The sequence below is a fragment of the Rhinolophus sinicus genome, chromosome 4 (assembly GCF_057876585.1).
Source record: "Rhinolophus sinicus isolate RSI-liver-muscle chromosome 4, RSI-T2T, whole genome shotgun sequence".
NCBI classification, from domain to species: Eukaryota; Metazoa; Chordata; class Mammalia; order Chiroptera; family Rhinolophidae; genus Rhinolophus; species Rhinolophus sinicus.
Genome location: NC_142504.1, coordinates 59,043,167 through 59,060,749, shown reverse-complemented (window position 1 = coordinate 59,060,749; position 17,583 = coordinate 59,043,167). Strand labels below are relative to the sequence as shown.

The window sequence follows — 17,583 nt, the reverse complement described above, 5'->3', positions numbered from 1 at the left end:
AGTAATGAAAAATAAAGGGTATTTCATTTTTGTCGCTATTAAGCCTGAAGTAAATATGATAAAAGTCCTAACAGTCAACCTTCTGGCAAGTTACATGTATTTTTAAAATCTCTTGTAAAATAACCAACACCCCATGCAAATCAGCCCAAAACAAAACTGGAAGTGATGGTAAAAGTGCCCCTGGCCCTCAGTGCACAGTGCCTGAATACTAACCACCACCACCACCAGCCAACCTTGCCTCCTCAGCTGGAAGGGTGAACGCATGAGGAATTTAGAGACAAGGAAGGCTGGTCCGGTCACCGCAGGAATCAGTGCCAGAGATCATGCCCCACCCAGGACCTGCTGTGAGGTGCCAGAGCTGCCCTCTGATTGGTGGAAATTCTGACCCCTAATTTGCATAGGTCCTGGACAAGTGTCCCACCAGTGGTAGGTTCTGTGGAAGCTGGGGCTGGCACAGCCCTATCCTGTGGTCATCTCAGCACCTGCTTCTGTCCAGCCACCTAACATTTTACAGGGCCTTGTCTCCCAGATGCCCCAAAGAGGCAAAAGCAGACCAGCCCTGGTGCTTCTGGAGATTCATCTACTCCTTCCTCCAGGATCCCTGGGAAGGCCCCCTCCTGTCAAATCAGTGCCCTGTTTGTGCATATAACTGCTTAATTGCCAGGTGTGGCACCTGGTTAATGCCTGTGACTCCTTGTCTAGCACAGGGCAGGGCATACAGTAAGTGTTCACATTCATCTAACAAATATTTGCACACCTACTATTAACATTGGGAGAAAAAAATGGTGAAAAAGCTGTCCCTGCTTTCATGAAACTAATGATCTGGGTGGGGAGAGGGACAAGAGATAACCACCCCCAATAAATATCTAATTATTAAGTAATTCAATGCCAAGGAGGGGCCTACAGAGCAAATCACAGGTGTTCTGACCGTGCTGGGGCAGACAGATGGTAAACTCCCACCCTCCGACAAGCCCAAGTCATCCTGTGTGTCCTGTTCTACCCAGATTCTGCGGCTCTGGATAGGGCTGGAGGGCTGTGACTGGAACTTCTCCTCACCCAGACCCTGTGCTCCCTGTGTAAGGACAGGGTCTTGGCCTCTGTACCCTGTTCTTCCCCCAGCCACTTGTATTTGGCAAACACTCAGTCAGGTTGATTTTAAGCTAAAGGATTCAGACAACTTCCAAGATTGAGAGAAAAGAGACTCAACAAAGAACCCCCCACTAAGTCTTTTTATTATTTCCAAAAAAGCAGTTTTGTCCACAGAAAGCCCAAAACAGCAAGATCCAGAACTCTCCCTACCTGTAGCAGCATTTTCTGAAATGTAGACAGTTTATCAAATACAATTTATTCAGAAAAAAACCCAAAGACAATGTTTTAAGAACTTAGCTGTAAAAGAGTGAAAGAGCCTAAAGGCTGAGCAGAAAATAACCTTTGCTAGCAGTATCAGGTCAGGTTGGGGCTGAGAACTGCCAGTAGGGTCAGGCTTTGAGGGAAGGTTCTACTAGTCCTACCAGGAAAGGGCTACAGACATAATGTACCCCTATGAGTTGATGGAGGTGGCCCCTCTTCTTCCTAGGCTGCTCACAGCCCCACTGTTACTGGTCATAGCCAGGATAGCCATTCCCCCATGAACTCACAACTGTCAACTAACATTGTGTTACCCTTTCCCAAAGCAATCCATAAGCACACAATGCAAGCATCTGTTACCAAGAGCAGTATTTAGTACAGGAAACCATGACCTTGGTCTCTGAAAGTCCTGCATTACTGGCTGTGAGGTCGTTTGGCCACTGGTTCCTCCTCCTTCTCTTGCTTCAGCCATCGCTCCAGGAGTCCAGTGCCACCTCTCTTGGTGGGGAATGGCCTCTTCTGCAGGGACTGGATGGACCACTGGGGCACATCTAACTCTGCCTTTTGGGGTATTTTGGGGCATTCCTTTTTGGGTGATTTTGTGGCCAGCCACTGCAACATCTTCTGGCTGCTGCCACTTGCCTTGAGATCCTAGGAAAAAGACAAATAAGCTCAAACTACCCAGCTCAAGCTCTTGGGAAAAGGCCAACTCCAAGGAAGAAACGGGAAGAGGCATTAGGTACTAACAGATTTCGAAAATGTTACTAAGAGCCAGATAGGCCCCACTAGTCAGGAGTGGGAAGAGAAGAACAACTGAGTGTGTTCCAAGGGATGCAAGGGGGTAGGGAGTAGCTCTTAGAGAAGGCTTTACAGAGGAGGTGTGTGGAGCCAGTCAGAGAAGAGAACTGGCAGGCATTCAAACATGCAGAGAATGAGGCATTCTCAGGGAAAAGAGTGCAATTCATTGTGACCAGGCAGAGTATTGAGAAATGAAGCTGGGGAGATGTGGCTTCAAACAGACCCCATGATGAGGGGATTCAGCCTAGGGCTGAACAGGCTGTTTCCCTACCGTGCAGCCCCACAGCACAGCCTCTCCTTGCCTGGCACTGCTCTTCTGATTTCCTTACCTACACCCTATTCCTGAACTGACGGTTCTGAATTCGAATTATGCCACTTCTCCAGAATGTGGATTTTTCTGGAGTTAAGACCATGGTGTAAATGGGAAAGTGTCTAGTGCAAAATGAATCATTTTTAGCGACATCTAATAAAAAAGTCAGGGTTGTAGGAGTTTACAGAGAACTGAAACAAAAGAAAAAAGATAACATTGACTGTAGGTGTGGAAAACTTTAAAAACTTAAAGCAAAATGGAGGGTAGCTTTTCTTGCAATCATCATCCTTACCACTTATTGGGCATTCTAAGATGCCTGTTCTAGGAACACTCAGAGCCATGTCCTACTTCATGTCCCTCTATGCCACTTAAAAACAGTTGCTACTCCTAAACCTTTATTCCCAAATGTCAGCAGGGGCAGCTTTTTGCTCTGGAGCTCCCCCTCCCCCATTGCAGGCCTTTTGCTTGTTCACCTTCGCTTCAGAATATATCTTCTGGATGCTTACCAATTCTAAGAAATTAAAGTTTATGGCAGGAATGTTCTCAAATTGTGTTGAAGGAGAGAACAAAGATCGAAACTCCTCCAATGTGTAGTTGGGAAAGCAGAGGAACAGAGAAGAGAATAAAAATTCCAGTTGGTTAGACAGAGATACAGTTACGGTCAAGGGCTCCTTTGTCTTTCTCACAATAGCCCTCTAGATTAGGGGTCCTCAAACTTGGCTTATTACCAGACTCACCGAAAAAGCTTCTTATGCTACAGGAGCCAAGCTCAGTCCTGAACATTGATTAACTCAGAAGGTCTAGATAGAGTCTGGCACTTACATGTTGAAAGCGCTCTAAGTACTCAAAGTTATAGCCAGCTTTGATTCACTGTTCTGCTTGACCTTGCTGTGAATAAGGTATATGAATTAAAGCTCTGATTGTAAAGCTCTGGTTCTAAAAGAAAATGCTATCCTGGCAGAAGACAGAAAGCTCAAAAAGGACTGGCAGAGTCACAGGCCCCTACCTTTTTGACCAATAAGTTGACAGGAACCAGACACTCAGGAGTGTTGTTTTGGGAGTTGTTCACCACGGTAGAGACTGGATGGAAGGTGATGTTCTCTGTTGGGTGGATTAACTTCAGAGCATCCTGAGTTGAGACCTTGCCAAAGTCAAGCCATTTAGAGACTGCCTCCTCTCCATCTAATATGGCAGGCATCCTAGCCAGTGAGGTCAAGACATTGAGGATAGGGAGAGAAGACAGAGACACTTTAATTAGTTGACAGGTACCACAAATCATCACAAGGAGAAGCTCATCATCCCTCTGTGCCTCACATGCTGACTGCTGCCATGTACTCCCTGATCAACTTGACAGGGAACAATATTCAACACTAGGAGAGCCAGCTTATAAAGTTGTATGGCAAAGACAGTGAATAGTGCTAGACTGGATCTAGTGCACTCCAGTGTACCCGTTAGCAAACTGGTGACCTTTCTATGATGCTCCAGCCTAGAATTAAAGGGAAAATAGGTCCTGGAAAACTTGTCTATAAAAAATAATCTCCAGCCTTACCACCTATGACAGATTTACAGTAAGAAAGAATGAGTCACATAATTGTGAACAAAAGGAAACTATACCTCAGAAAGCAAAGAGGCTGTCTAAGACGACTCCTGATACCCAGGAAGACGTTAGGAAAGAGCCTATGTTTAGCTTCCAGTTCTATGTGCTAGGCCAATGCAAAGCATGGTACACACTTCAGTGGTGGGGTGGTACAGCTGATTTTAGGAGATAAATGCATAAACATTGATTTTAATCATTACTGTCGCTTCAACAAATCAAACATACTTCAAAAAAAAATATTTTACCGAGAGTAGGTAAACACTGTGCTCGCCTCCTCCCACGACCACATCAAAATTACAACTAAACTATGAAACAACCACCCTTGAGAACCACCTGAAGACTAGCTGAACAGAACTCCTATAAGGATATAAAGAAGCCACGTCAAGAATGGTAGGAGGGGTGGAGATGAAGAATGGGCAGGCCCCACAACCATGTGTGATGGTTAAGAATTGGGAGGGATATCTCAGCCCACACTAGGCTCCCCAGCCTGGAGCAACAGTGCCGGGAAGAGGAGTCCCCACAACATTTGGCTGTGAAAATCAGTGGGGACTCAGTCCGGGTGAGATGGACGGTTGCTGTAGACCCAGACATCCTTTAAAAGGGCCCAAACACAGACTCATTCATTCACAAATACTCGCCCTAAGCTCCAGCGAAGCGACAGCAGCTTGCAAAGTACTAGGAATTTACAGGGAGGAACTGAATTGTCTGGCTTCAGAGTGAGGGCTAGAGGGGCAGCTTTCTCCCACAGGAACCACTATTCCTTTGTTTGAACTTTTTCCCTACCCTGCTGGCAGGCCCAGGCGGGCACCAAATTTGAGTCTCCTTTAACCTAACACTGCTCTCATACCTCCATGGTGATTCGCTCAGACTCCACCCAAATTCATGGGCTGGCCCGAACCTCTTTCAGTGGCTGTTTCTTACAATTGGCCAGTCTTGGCCTTTGCTGCAGACTTTCCTTAAACCTCTCAAAAGTCCACAAACCCCAAACGAGGAGCTGCTGGCCTCGGCATGCCCTGTACCTCTTGCTAAGTGACCCCAAGCCTGGCACTAGTGATTGCTGGCCTTGGTTCATAGCATAACCACTTCCAGGCACCTGTCACCCCTACCAGGTGGCTCTAGGCCAGAAACAAGCAGCAGCTGACCTTGGACGGCACTGAAGATCCTCCCAAAAGGCCCCAGAACCAACACACCTGGTGGCTGGCTTTGACCACACCAAAGCACCACCCAATTAACATAATAAATGACACACCCAAAGGGTGGACTCAGCAGGCACCAGAGCCCTGCTAAAGTGAATCCCACATAACAGCTCTTCTGCTGTAGTCATGGCCAATCCTCACATCTGGTCAGTTGGAGGGTCAATTCCACCCACTGATGTGCCAACAGCAGTCAAGGCTGAACTACAACAAGAGAGCACACACAACCTACACAAGCTCAGGTGGCCACTGTGCCCCACAGCACACCTACTACATAACGCCACTCTACCAAGACAGGGCTGATCTTTACCTAGTACACAGAAATAAACACAGGGATGCACCCAAAATGAGGACATAAAGAAACATGCCCCAAATGAAAGGACAAAACTAAAAAACAAACAAACAAACAAAACCCCCCCAAAAAAAACAAAACAAAAGCAAATGGAGGCAAGTAATCTACTAGATATAGAGTTCAAAACACTGGCTAAAAGGATGCTTGATGGACTCAGAGGAAGAGTAGATGAACTCAGTGAGAACTTCAACAAAGAGATAGCAAGCATAAAAAAGGGCATAGAAACCATAAAAAAGAACCAGTCAGAAATGAAGAGTACAATAATTGAAATGAAGAATACATTAGATGGAATCAACAGTAGATTGGATGAAGCAGAGGATCAAATCACAAATTTGGAAGACAAGGAAGTAGAAAACACCCAATCAGAACAAGAAAAAGAAAAAAAGAACCCAAAAAAGTGAGGATGGTTGAAGGCGCCTCTGGGACAACATCAAGTGTAACAACATTCGCGTCATAGGGGTACCAGAAGGAGAAAAGAGAGAGCAAGAAATTGAAAACCTATTTGAAGAAATAATGACAGAAAACTTCCCTAACCTGGCAAAGAAAATAGACACACAAGTCCAATAAGTGAAGAGAGTCCCAAACATATGAACCCAAAGAGGCTCACACCAAGAAACATCATAATTAACACACCAAAGTTTAAGGACAAAGAAAAAATCTTAAACGCAGCAAGAGAAAAATCAGTTAGTTACATAGTAGGGAGGGCCCATAAGACTGTCAGCTGATTTCTCAACAGAAATTTTGCAGGCCAGAAGGGATCAGTACAAAATATTCAAAGTGATGAAAATAAAGGACCTACAACCAAGATCACTCTATGTAACAAGGCTATCGTTTAGAATTGAAGGATAAAGAGCTTCTCAGACAAGAAAACGCTGAAGGGGTTCATCACTACCAAACCAGTATCACAAGAAATGTTGGGAGGTGGGGGGCGGTAAAAAGAAGGAGAAGAAAAATATGAAGAAGAAAACATCATGAAGAAGAAAAAAATCTCACTGACAAAGGAAAATACATAATAAAAGTAGTATATCAGGACTTCCGGAAAAATGGCGGCGTGAGGTGAGCCTCTGTAAAGCTCCCCTGGAATTTACAAAGAATCGAACAACAAAAACTCCACAAAGGACTCCCTGCACAGCAGACAGGCAAGACGAAGAGGCCCACTACCGACTGAAATCACCTACAGGTGGGAGATTCGTGCGAGTGGGGGGAGGAGGAAAGGGAGAAGTGTGCGGAGACGGAGCTGCGCGTGCGGGGCGCAGGACGCAGACCTCGCTCAGTGTGCCAAGCTCGCTGCTTCCTGAAACTACTGCAGCTGCGGGAGATCGGACTGCTAGGGCTCCTCCAGGGCTCCACAGGGCTGAGGGGACAGCATATAACATGGCTGAACCCAACGATCACGGCAGAGACCTCAGAGAAAAGACTGAGGGAAAAAGGCTGAAAACGGTGGTTTAAGCCCTCACTGCCGAGCAGAGAACGGAACCTTAGGCACTGAGACTAGCCGCCCCCTCCCTCCCCTCCCAGAGCTCGCCCGGCCCCCACCTGCCCGGTGCTAGAAGCGAAACAGTAGCAGTGTCAGATCAAAACAACAGAAAATTTGCTGTTTTGAGAACTGTGGCCCACAGACACAAATTCACAGCCCAACTAGTTCTGGCAAAGGGGAGAGAGCTGTGGAAGCAGGACCGGCTGTGGTGGTGGTTGCCACCATTGCTCTGGGCCACCTCTGACAGCTCACCCCGCACCTGGCCCCACCTATCTGGGCGGATCCCTGCAGGAGTAAACAGAACTGCTGAAACATACGGGCTCTGAATCAGGAGCTGGAAGAGCTTTGGAACATCAAAAGCTCTCCGCATACCCACCGGGACACTGCGCCCTGTGACCTAGACGAACTATTAACAGAGGAGAAGCCCGTCTCCCAGGGAATCCCCCCATTATGTGAGAAGCAGGAATAGTGCAGAGAAAACATAGCACTACCGTGTGGGAGAAGAAAAATAAGTTGCAGTTGGAGAAATAATAAAACATTCTACCAACAAGTACTGGAAAACAAAAGAAAGACCTCTTCCTATCAACCTGTTGCAGAAGTCACTCCTGTAGATGTCTAGGAAGAGAAATAGTAAAACAGTAATCGCCATGAATAACCAAGGCAACAAGATAGCTCAGAAAGAAAGTGAAAAATCTCCAGAGAAGGCACTTAAAGATACAGAAATAAGTGATTTAAATGACAGACAATTCAAGATTGCAGTTCTGAAAAAACTCAACGAGATACAAGAAAACACAGATAGGCAGTTAAATGAACTCAGAAACTCAATCAAAGAACAGCATGAGCATTTTACGTAAGAGATTGAAATTTTAAAAAAGAACCAAATAGAATTTCTGGAGATTAAGAACTCAATAGAAGAAATTAAGAATGAAATAACCAGCTTAGGTAGTAGAGTTGACCAGATGGAGGAAAGAATCAGTGACATTGAAGACAGAAACCTGGAAATGACACAGATAGAAGAAGAAAGAGACTTGAGACTTAAAAGAAATGAAAGAACTCTACAAGAACTTTCTGACTCCATCAGAAGGAGCAATATAAGAATAATGGGCATACCAGAAGGAGAAGAAAGAGAGAAGGGAACAGAGAATATATTCAAACAAATTGTCGATGAGAACTTCCCAAATTTGTGGACAGAACTGGACCCTCGAATCCAAGACGCAAATAGAACACCTAGTTACCTCAATCGCAACAGGCCTTCTCCAAGGCACATTGTATTGAAGCTGTCTAAAATCAACGACAGAGAAAGAATCCTCAAGGCAGCCAGGGAAAAGAACACGGTAACCTACAAAGGAAAGCCCATTAGATTATCATCAGATTTTTCAGCAGAAACTCTACAAGCCAGGAGGGAGTGGAACCAAATATTCAAACTATTGAAAGAGAGAAATTATGAGCCAAGAATAATATACCCAACAAAGATAGCCTTTAGATATGAAGGAGGAATAAAGACCTTTCCAGACATACAGAAGCTGAGGGAATTTTCTAATACACGACCTGCACTACAAGAAATACTAAAGGAGGCTATTCGACCACCATCAACAGGGACAATTTGTGACAACCAAAACTCAAAAAGGGGAAGAGTAAAGGCCTGAACCGGAATATGGGAATGGAGAAAGTAAGCGTGCTGAAGAAAATGGAATACTCTAAATATCAAACTTTCTTTTACATAAACTTAAGGGTAACCACTCAAAATAAACCCAGAACTGAAATATATACTGAAATAAAAGAAGAAACAGAGGGAAACATCATAGAATACCACCACACAGAAATAACAGACAACAACAAAAAGGCAAAGAAACAATGGAGACACCGCCTTACCAGAAAACTAAAGATAGAATGACAGGAAATCCTCACATATCAATAATCACCCTAAATGTAAATGGACTGAACTCACCAATAAAAAGGCACAGAGTAGCAGATTGGATCAAAAACTCAATCCAACCATATGCTGTCTCCAAGAGACACATCTCAGCTACAAGGACAAGCATAGACTCAAAGTGAAAGGGTGGAAATTGACACTACAAGCAAATGGTACCCAGAGAAAATCAGGTGTAGCCATAATGATATCAGATGAAACAGACTTCAAGGTGAAAAAGATAACAAGAGACAAAGATGGACATTTCATAATGGTGAAGGGGACTGTACAACAAGAAGACATAACAGACATCAATATTTATGCCCCCAATCAGGGAGCACCGAAATACACCAAGCAACTACTAACAGAACTAAAGGGAGAAATTGACCAAAACACAATTATACTAGGGGACTTAAATACGTCATTGACAGCTATGGATAGATCATCCAAACAGAAAATAAATAACGAAATAGTAGCCCTAAATGACACATTAGATGAAATGGACATAATTGACATATATAGAGCACTTCATCCTAAAACATCAGACTATACATTCTTTTCTAGTGTACACAGAACATTCTCAAGGATAGACCATATATTGGGACATAAAATCAGCCTGAGCAAATTTAAGAAGATTGAAATCATACCATGCATATTCTCTGATCACAAGGCTTTGAAATTGGATATCAACTGTAAAAAGAAAGCGGGAAAAAACACAAATACATGGAGATTAAACAACATACTTTTAAAGAACGACTGGGTCAAAGAAGAAGTTAGAGGAGAGATCAAAAGATACATAGAAACAAATGACAATGAAAATACATCCTACCAACATTTTTGTGATGCAGCGAAAGCAGTTTTAAGAGGGAAATTTATCTCATTACAGGCCTATCTCAAGAAACAAGAAAACTCCCAAATAAATAACCTCACGTTACACCTTAAAGAACTAGAAAAAGAAGAACAAGTAAAACCTAAGGTCAGCAGAAGAAAGGAAATAACAAAAATTAGAGCAGAACTAAATGAAATAGAGAACAAAAAGACAATAGAAAACATTAATGTGACAAAGAGCTGGTTCTTTGAAAAGATTAACAAAATTGACAAACCCTTGGCTAGACTTACTAAGATAAAAAGAGAGAAGACACTGATTAACAAAATCAGAAACGTAAAAGGGGAAGTTATCACGGACACCACAGAAATACAAAGGATCATCCAAGAATACCATGAAGGACTATATGCCACCAAATTCAACAACCTAGAAGAAATGGACAAGTTCTTAGAAACATATAGCCTTCCAAGGCTGAACCATGAAGAACTGGAAAATCTAAACAGACCGATCACCAGTAACGAAATTGAATCAGTCATCCAAAACCTTCCCAAAAGCAAAAGTCCGGGACCAGATGGCTTCACTAGTGAATTCTACCAAACCTTCAAAGAGGATCTAATACCAATCCTGCACAAACTCTTCCAAAAAATTGAAGAAGAGACAATACTCCCTAACTCATTTTATGAGACCAACATTACCCTGATACCAAAACCTGGTAAGGACAGCACAAAAAAAGAAAACTACAGACCAATATCTCTGATGAATACCGATGCAAAAATCCTAAATAAAATTCTAGCAAATCGAATACAACAATGCATTAAAAAGATTATTCATCACGACCAACTGGGGTTCATCCCTGGGGCACAAGGATGGTTCAACATACGCAAATCCATCAATGTGATACATCACATAAACAAAATAAAGGACAAAAATCATATGATTATAACAATTGATGCAGAAAAAGCATTTGACAAGATGCAACATCCATTTATGATTAAAACACTTAATAAAATGGGTATAGAAGGAAAATACCTTAACATAATACAGGCCATATATGACAAGCCCTCTGCTAATCTCATAATTAATGGAGCAAAACTGAAGCCCTTTGCTCTACGTTCAGGAACACAACAGGGATGTCCCCTATCACCTCTGCTTTTCAACATAGTGTTGGAAGTCCTTGCCAGAACAATCAGGCAAGAGAAAGAAATAAAAGGCGTCCAAATTGGGAATGAAGAAGTTAAATTATCACTCTTTGCAGATGACATGATGATATAGAAAACCCTAAAGACTCCACCAAAAAGCTATTAGAAACAATCAACGAATACAGTAAAGTTGCTGGCTACAAAATCAACGCACAAAAGTCCATTGCCTTCCTATATACTAACAATGGAATCTCAGAAAAAGAAATACAAAAAACAATTCCTTTTGCAATTGCAGCAAAAAGAATAAAATACCTAGGAATAAACTTAACCAAGGATGTGAAAGACCTATATGCTGAAAACTATAAGACATTTTTGAAAGAAATTGAAGAAGACACAAAGAAATGGAAAGACATTCTGTGCTCATGGATTGGAAGAATCAACATAGTTAAAATGGCCATATTACCCAAAGCAATATACAGATTCAATGCAATCCCCATCAAAATCCCAATGGCATATTTTAAAGAAATAGAACAAAAAATCATCAGATTTGTTTGGAACCACAAAAGACCCCGAATAGCCAAAGCAATCTTAAGAAAAAAGAACTATAATGGAGGTATCACACTTCCTGACTTTGGCTTGTACTACAGGGCTACAATAATCAAAACAGCATGGTATTGGCAGAAAAACAGACACATAGACCAATGGAATAGAATTGAGAACCCAGAAATCAAACCACATAAATATGGACAGATAATTTTTGACAAAGAAGCTAAAAACATACAATGGAGCAAGACAGCCTCTTCAATAAATGGTGCTGGGAGAATTGGATAGCCACGTGCAAAAGAATGAAACTGGACTGCTATTTGTCACCATGTACCAAAGTTAATTCAAAATGGATCAAAGACTTAAGCATAAGACCTGACACAATAAACTGCATAGAAGAAAACATAGGTACTAAACTTATGGACCTTGGGTTCAAAGAGCATTTTATGAACTTGACTCCAAAGGCAATGGAAGTAAAAGCTAAAAGAAACGAATGGGACTATATGAAACTTAAAAGCTTCTGCACAGCAAAAGAAACCATCGACAAAATAAAGAGGCCACCAACTGAATGGGAGAAGATTTTTGCAAACAGTGCCTCCGATAAGGGCCTAATATCCAGAATATACAAGGAACTCATGCAACTCAACAACAAAAAAACAAACAACCCAATTGAAAAATGGGCAGAGGACTTGAAGAGACATTTCTCCAAAGAGGACATACAAATGGCAAATAGACATATGAAAAAATGCTCAACATCACTAATCATCAAAGAAATGCAAATCAAAACCACAATGAGATATCACCTCACCCCACTCAGAATGGCTATCATCAACAAGACAAATAGTAACAAGTGTTGGAGAGGCTGTGGAGAAAAGGAACCCTCATACACTGTTGGTGGGAATGCAGACTGGTGCAGCCGCTATGGAAGGCAGTGTGGAGGTTCCTCAAAAAATTACGAATAGAATTGCCATATGACCCAGCAATCCCTCTCCTGGGTATCTACCCAAAAAATCTGAAAACATTTAGAGATAAAGACACGTGTGCTCCAATGTTCATTGCAGCTTTGTTTACGGTGGCCAAGACATGGAAACAACCAAAATGTCCTTCGATAGATGAATGGATAAAGAAGTTGTGGTATATATACACAATGGAATACTATTCAGTGGTAAGAAAAGATGATATAGGTACATTTGTGACAACATGGATGGATCTTGAGAGAGTAATGCTGAGCGAAATAAGTCAGACAGAAAAAGCAGAGAACCATGTGATTTCACTGATATGTGGTATATAAATCAAAAACAACAAAAGAACAAGACAAACAAATGAGAAACAGAAACTCATAGACACAGACAATAGTTTAGTGGTTGCCAGAGGGTAAGGGGGTTGGGGGGTGGGGGGTGGGAGATGAGGGTAAGGGGGATCGAATATATGGTAATGCAAGGAGAACTGACTCTGGGTGATGAACACACAATGGGATTTATAGAGGATGTAATACAGAATTGTACACCTGAAATCTATGTAATTTTACTAACAATTTTCACCCCAATAAATTAAAAAAAAAAAAAGTAGTATATCAACCAACACTAAAACTAGTACTAAGATAAAAAGGCAAAAAAAGCCAGAAGATCATGTGTAATTACCACAGTAAATTAAGGCACACATACAAACGCACACAAAAGAAGTAAAAAACAATGAAAAAAATGTAAATATGGAGGGGGTGAATAAAAATAGTGATTATAGAATGTGTTCAAACTTAAGTGACATTCAGCTTAAAATAGACTACTGTAAACATAGCTTTATAAATATGAAGCAAATGGTAACCACAAAGCAAAAATCTACAAGAAATATACAAGAAAAAAAGGGAATGGAATCTGAACACACCGTGACAGAAAGTCATCAACATACAACAGAGAGTGAAATAATAAGAAAGGAACAGAGAAGAACTACAAAAACAATCAGAAAACTATAAAATGGCAATAACTGTAATACATACCGATCAATGATTTCTTTAAATGTAAATGGATTAAATGCTCCAACCAAAAGACGAACTGATAAAGAAGAAGTAGTACATATATACAATGGATGTTACTCAGCCATAAAAAAGAATGAAATCTTACCATTTGTGACAACAAGGATGGACCTAGAGGGTATTGTGTTAAGTGAAATAAATCAGACAGAGAATGACAAATACCATGTGATTTCACTTATATGTAGAGTCTAAAAAACGAATAAGCAAGGCAGAAACAAACTCATACATACTGAGAACAAACTGATGGTTGCCAGATGGGAGGGGGCTGAGGGACTGGGTGAAAAAGTTGAAGGGATTAAGAAGTACAAATTGGCAGTTACAAAATATTTACGGGGTTATAAAGTACAGCTTAGTTAATATAGTTGATAATATTGTAGTAACTATGTATGGTGCCAGGTGGGTACTAGACTTATCAAGGGGATCACTTTTTAAGTTATATAAATGTCTAATCACTATGCTATACACCTGAAACTAATATATTCAATGTCAACTGTAATTGAAAAATTAAAAAAATTAAAAAAATACCAAAACAATAAAGTTGACGCAATGCTCCCCAAAATATTTTACAATCTCTGAAATCCAGATGCATTTTATGATGAATGGCATCTCTGCATTGTAATATAATTCAGCAGGAAATAATTTTCAGCACTTCACATTTCTTAGCAGCATGAAAAATAATGGTACATTTCAAAATTGATGGTGTCTTAGATGAAATGGGAATTTATTTTAAGGTGAATTAGCAAAAAACAGAACCACTTTATCACATGATAGCCTACTTTCACAAAGAACACTTAGGACAAGATAAAATAGGTAATCTTCGTATGTGTAGCATTGCATTCTTTTCAGCAAAACATCAAAATCACTTCTGAGGGCACTCATATCTGGCAAAAATTGTGAAACTGCTACACAGTATAGTCAGTCCTGCTAGTACTCATTTTAAAAATGGGAATCTATTCCAATGTGATTGGTATGTATATTAGAGAGCAATTTAAACAAAATGCATACTTGTGTTTGCTTATGCACAGTTTTGTCTGTGAGAAAGACAAAGTGAACACAGAAAACTGCACCCTGCTGAAATGAGCCTTCTAGGAATTCACAAAATACACACATCCACAAATCTCAAACATTGACAGCTATCTTGGTTCACTACATACTATCCTCCAAAGTCGTGTTTACTTTTATTGTGCATTTGTGAACTTCTCTCTCTCTCTGAAAAAACAAACAAAAACTATTCATTTAACATCTCAAACACCTCTAAGCTTCCTAGCTCAGTGCATGCTAAGCAATGCATGGTAATGGATACTTTTAAGTATTAAGGAGAAGCTTGAAATAACCAAAGCATCTTGAAAGTAAAAAGAGAACATGTGCTATCTCCTGAGCAACAGACATAAAGGAATCCACATAAATGACAACGTTGTGAAAACAAAAGGAACGTCCATAGCTGGGACAACTTTAAGAAGTATTGTGAAGTCAACACCAATCAGGCCTAAAGGAATAGAAGCAATGGGAAGATTCTTTAACATATGGATTGAATGCCAAACAGTGAAAAAAATGAAAGGAGAAAAAAATGAGGGAGAAAGCACTATCTGTACATAAAGACCCAAAAACCACAGAAGTGGCTCCTTTTAGTGTTACTAATGGCCGGTTTGGTGGTTTCAAACACTGATGCAATTTCCAAAGCTTTCAGCAATTGGGAGAAAACATGAGCACAGATGAAAATGCTACTACAGAACTTCCAGCAGTGATACAAAAGTTAATTGAAGGAGAAGGCTATGCATTGGATCAAAATCTTTAATTTTGATTAAATATGTATATTATAAATGCATGTTTTTATATTCCAAAGGGAAAAAAGCCTAGGATTTAAGACCACAAAATATCATAAACTTTGCATAATCTTCCTTCCACCATTTCACAATAACCCACAAGCTGCAACTCTTTTGACACTCGCTTCCACAAGCAAATGGGTCTTTTTAAGGTAAAGTGCCATATTTATTATATATAGTATCTATGTATATCTTAACCACTTAATGTATAAAAGTGGTAGTTTTTAATAGATTCCTATTATTTTTTAATGTGTCTCTGACAAAGTTTTTAAGTGTTGCCCTCTTAACCCCACTTTTCCCATAAGTTCTGTGGTTTTCATTGTACAATTTTGCATTATGTGGTGATTTTTAGGAATGCATGTCATATTACAGTCAAACTGGCTGTAACCCTATTTTGCAAAGCAACTGTCTTAGTTCCCTACTCTCTAGATGTGTCTATATAGAAACTTTAAATTCCAAAAGCTACCTATCTACAAGCAGAGAGAACAAACCTTTCCCCGAATCCTTTTGTACCTACGGATAAGAAGTGTGACTTGCCTATGGTGGATGTCATTCAAGCCTTTGCAGGAATCCACTGTGATAATGGTATAGGAATACAGGCAGTCTCCTCCCTCTGGTGGCTCCCAGCAGTCAAAGATCCCGGCCATTGTTAGCAGCCTCCAGTCGTCCCAGATTTTCTCCCAGTCCTCAGGACTCCTGGCAGCACCAATGCTGGCTGACTGGAAGCAAAATACATTGGCAGATTAGATACTCAATAGCCTTCTTCTACATGCAGGATGGGCATCTTAACAATCACTACAGACTTACAAGCACTGCAGTCATTTCAAAGGTAATGTAGCTGAAGCCTTATTAACTCCTGTTGATCCACTGTCATCGAAGGAAGAGGCTTGATGGCAAGTACCCACCAAAGCTATAGATATATGGCTTCTTAAATGCTTTCAGAATACAATTTAACACCTTCACTAGGCATTCAGGCCTTCTATGATCTGGTCCATCATTCCAGCTTTCACTTACAGTGTTAATCTGAACCAAACCCAGCTGTTTCTAAATGAAGCTCTCATGCAATTTTGTTCCCACTGTGTCTTGCTGAAGCAACCTTCCCTGCCCAAAACATTCTTCCCACCCTTTCTTATCATGCCAAATCCTACTTGTCATTTAAGATTCAGTTCAAGGTCTAGAATACAGAAAGTAAACAGGTGTCACCTCCACCTTAACAAGAAGAGAAAAAGCTAGATAATCTACAAAATCATAACTTTTCTTAAACATATTAGAGAACTGAGGTCACAGGGCAACGAATTAGCCTGGACTTTATAGAAAGACAGGGGCCTCCAAGGGGAGATGAGACACATGCACTGGCTTACCAGTGGCAACAGGAGGAAGGCAAGGCCTTCAAACAGCAGATAAGAATTCAGACAAAATTATTGCCAAATTGCTAAATGCAGAGTGTGGGCTAGCCTAAGAGTACAGAATCCCTGGGACCTATAGACATCAGCGGTGTTTGCATTAGCTTGCAGACTCTTCTCCACAGAGCTCCCTAGGCGCTCACACGAAAGACTGGGAGCAGGGCAGAACAGTGGAGAAAGGTTTCCTTGCGGGAGCATGCCTAGAGGAGCGGAGCTCTTCTTTTTCAGGAAAGGCAGGAAGCCTCACCTGATCACTTCTCCTCTAAGGAATAAAAGCCTTAAGGGGCCAGCGGATAAAAGCCTTAAGGGTAATAAACCCTATCAACCCTAAGATACAGGTAAAGACTCACTGAGGCTGGGTAAAAGAAAAAAAACCCTCTATTGCCCTGGGGAAGGAGCAAGATCACTGAGAAAGACTGAGCCTGAGAGCCAGGTGCATAATTCTGCCTAACATGGAGACTCAGCAAAGACAACAGAGAATGCTCTCTAACCCCCTTCAGATTAGTGGCAACAAGTGATAAGCAACAGTAGTCTAATTCTGGAGCAGGAGCAAGAGCATGGAGAGAGCCTCTCTAAGGCACAGGCTCAAAGGGAAATACTACAGCTGAAGGGAGTAGGACTACTGAGAAAAACCATCTAGAGAACCAACACTTACCATAAACACAAAGTGATACCAGAGAATTTAAAAGCAGTGGTGAACAAAGGTAATCATAACGACAAAAACCCAAACCTAGTTCAGTTCCTGACAAGATCGACTTAATCTCACACGTTAATGGCCTAATAGAAAAATAATTGTATCCATTTCCAGGCATAAATATTATTTATCTCAGTCTCTGT

General features: G+C 41.1%; 1 protein-coding gene across 7 annotated transcripts in view; it reads right to left on the bottom strand.

The window, feature by feature from the left end:
* Positions 1-1,214: 1,214 nt before the first annotated feature.
* The window catches only part of HMCES (5-hydroxymethylcytosine binding, ES cell specific), a 33,778-nt gene continuing 17,409 nt past the window's right edge, over positions 1,215-17,583 (bottom strand). For 4 of the 7 annotated variants that reach the window (XM_074340490.2, XM_074340489.2, XM_074340492.2 and 1 more), the window contains 4 exons: positions 15,881-16,062; positions 3,462-3,654; positions 2,962-3,036; positions 1,215-1,998 (listed from right to left, as the gene is read on the bottom strand). In XM_074340490.2, the coding sequence (XP_074196591.2) occupies positions 1,762-1,998; positions 2,962-3,036; positions 3,462-3,654; positions 15,881-16,062 (687 nt within the window). In that variant the 3' untranslated portion in view covers positions 1,215-1,761. The remainder of the gene's footprint in view (positions 1,999-2,961; positions 3,037-3,461; positions 3,655-15,880; positions 16,063-17,583) is intronic. The other 3 variants (XM_019717199.3, XM_019717196.3, XM_019717201.3) reach the window with 1 other exon arrangement.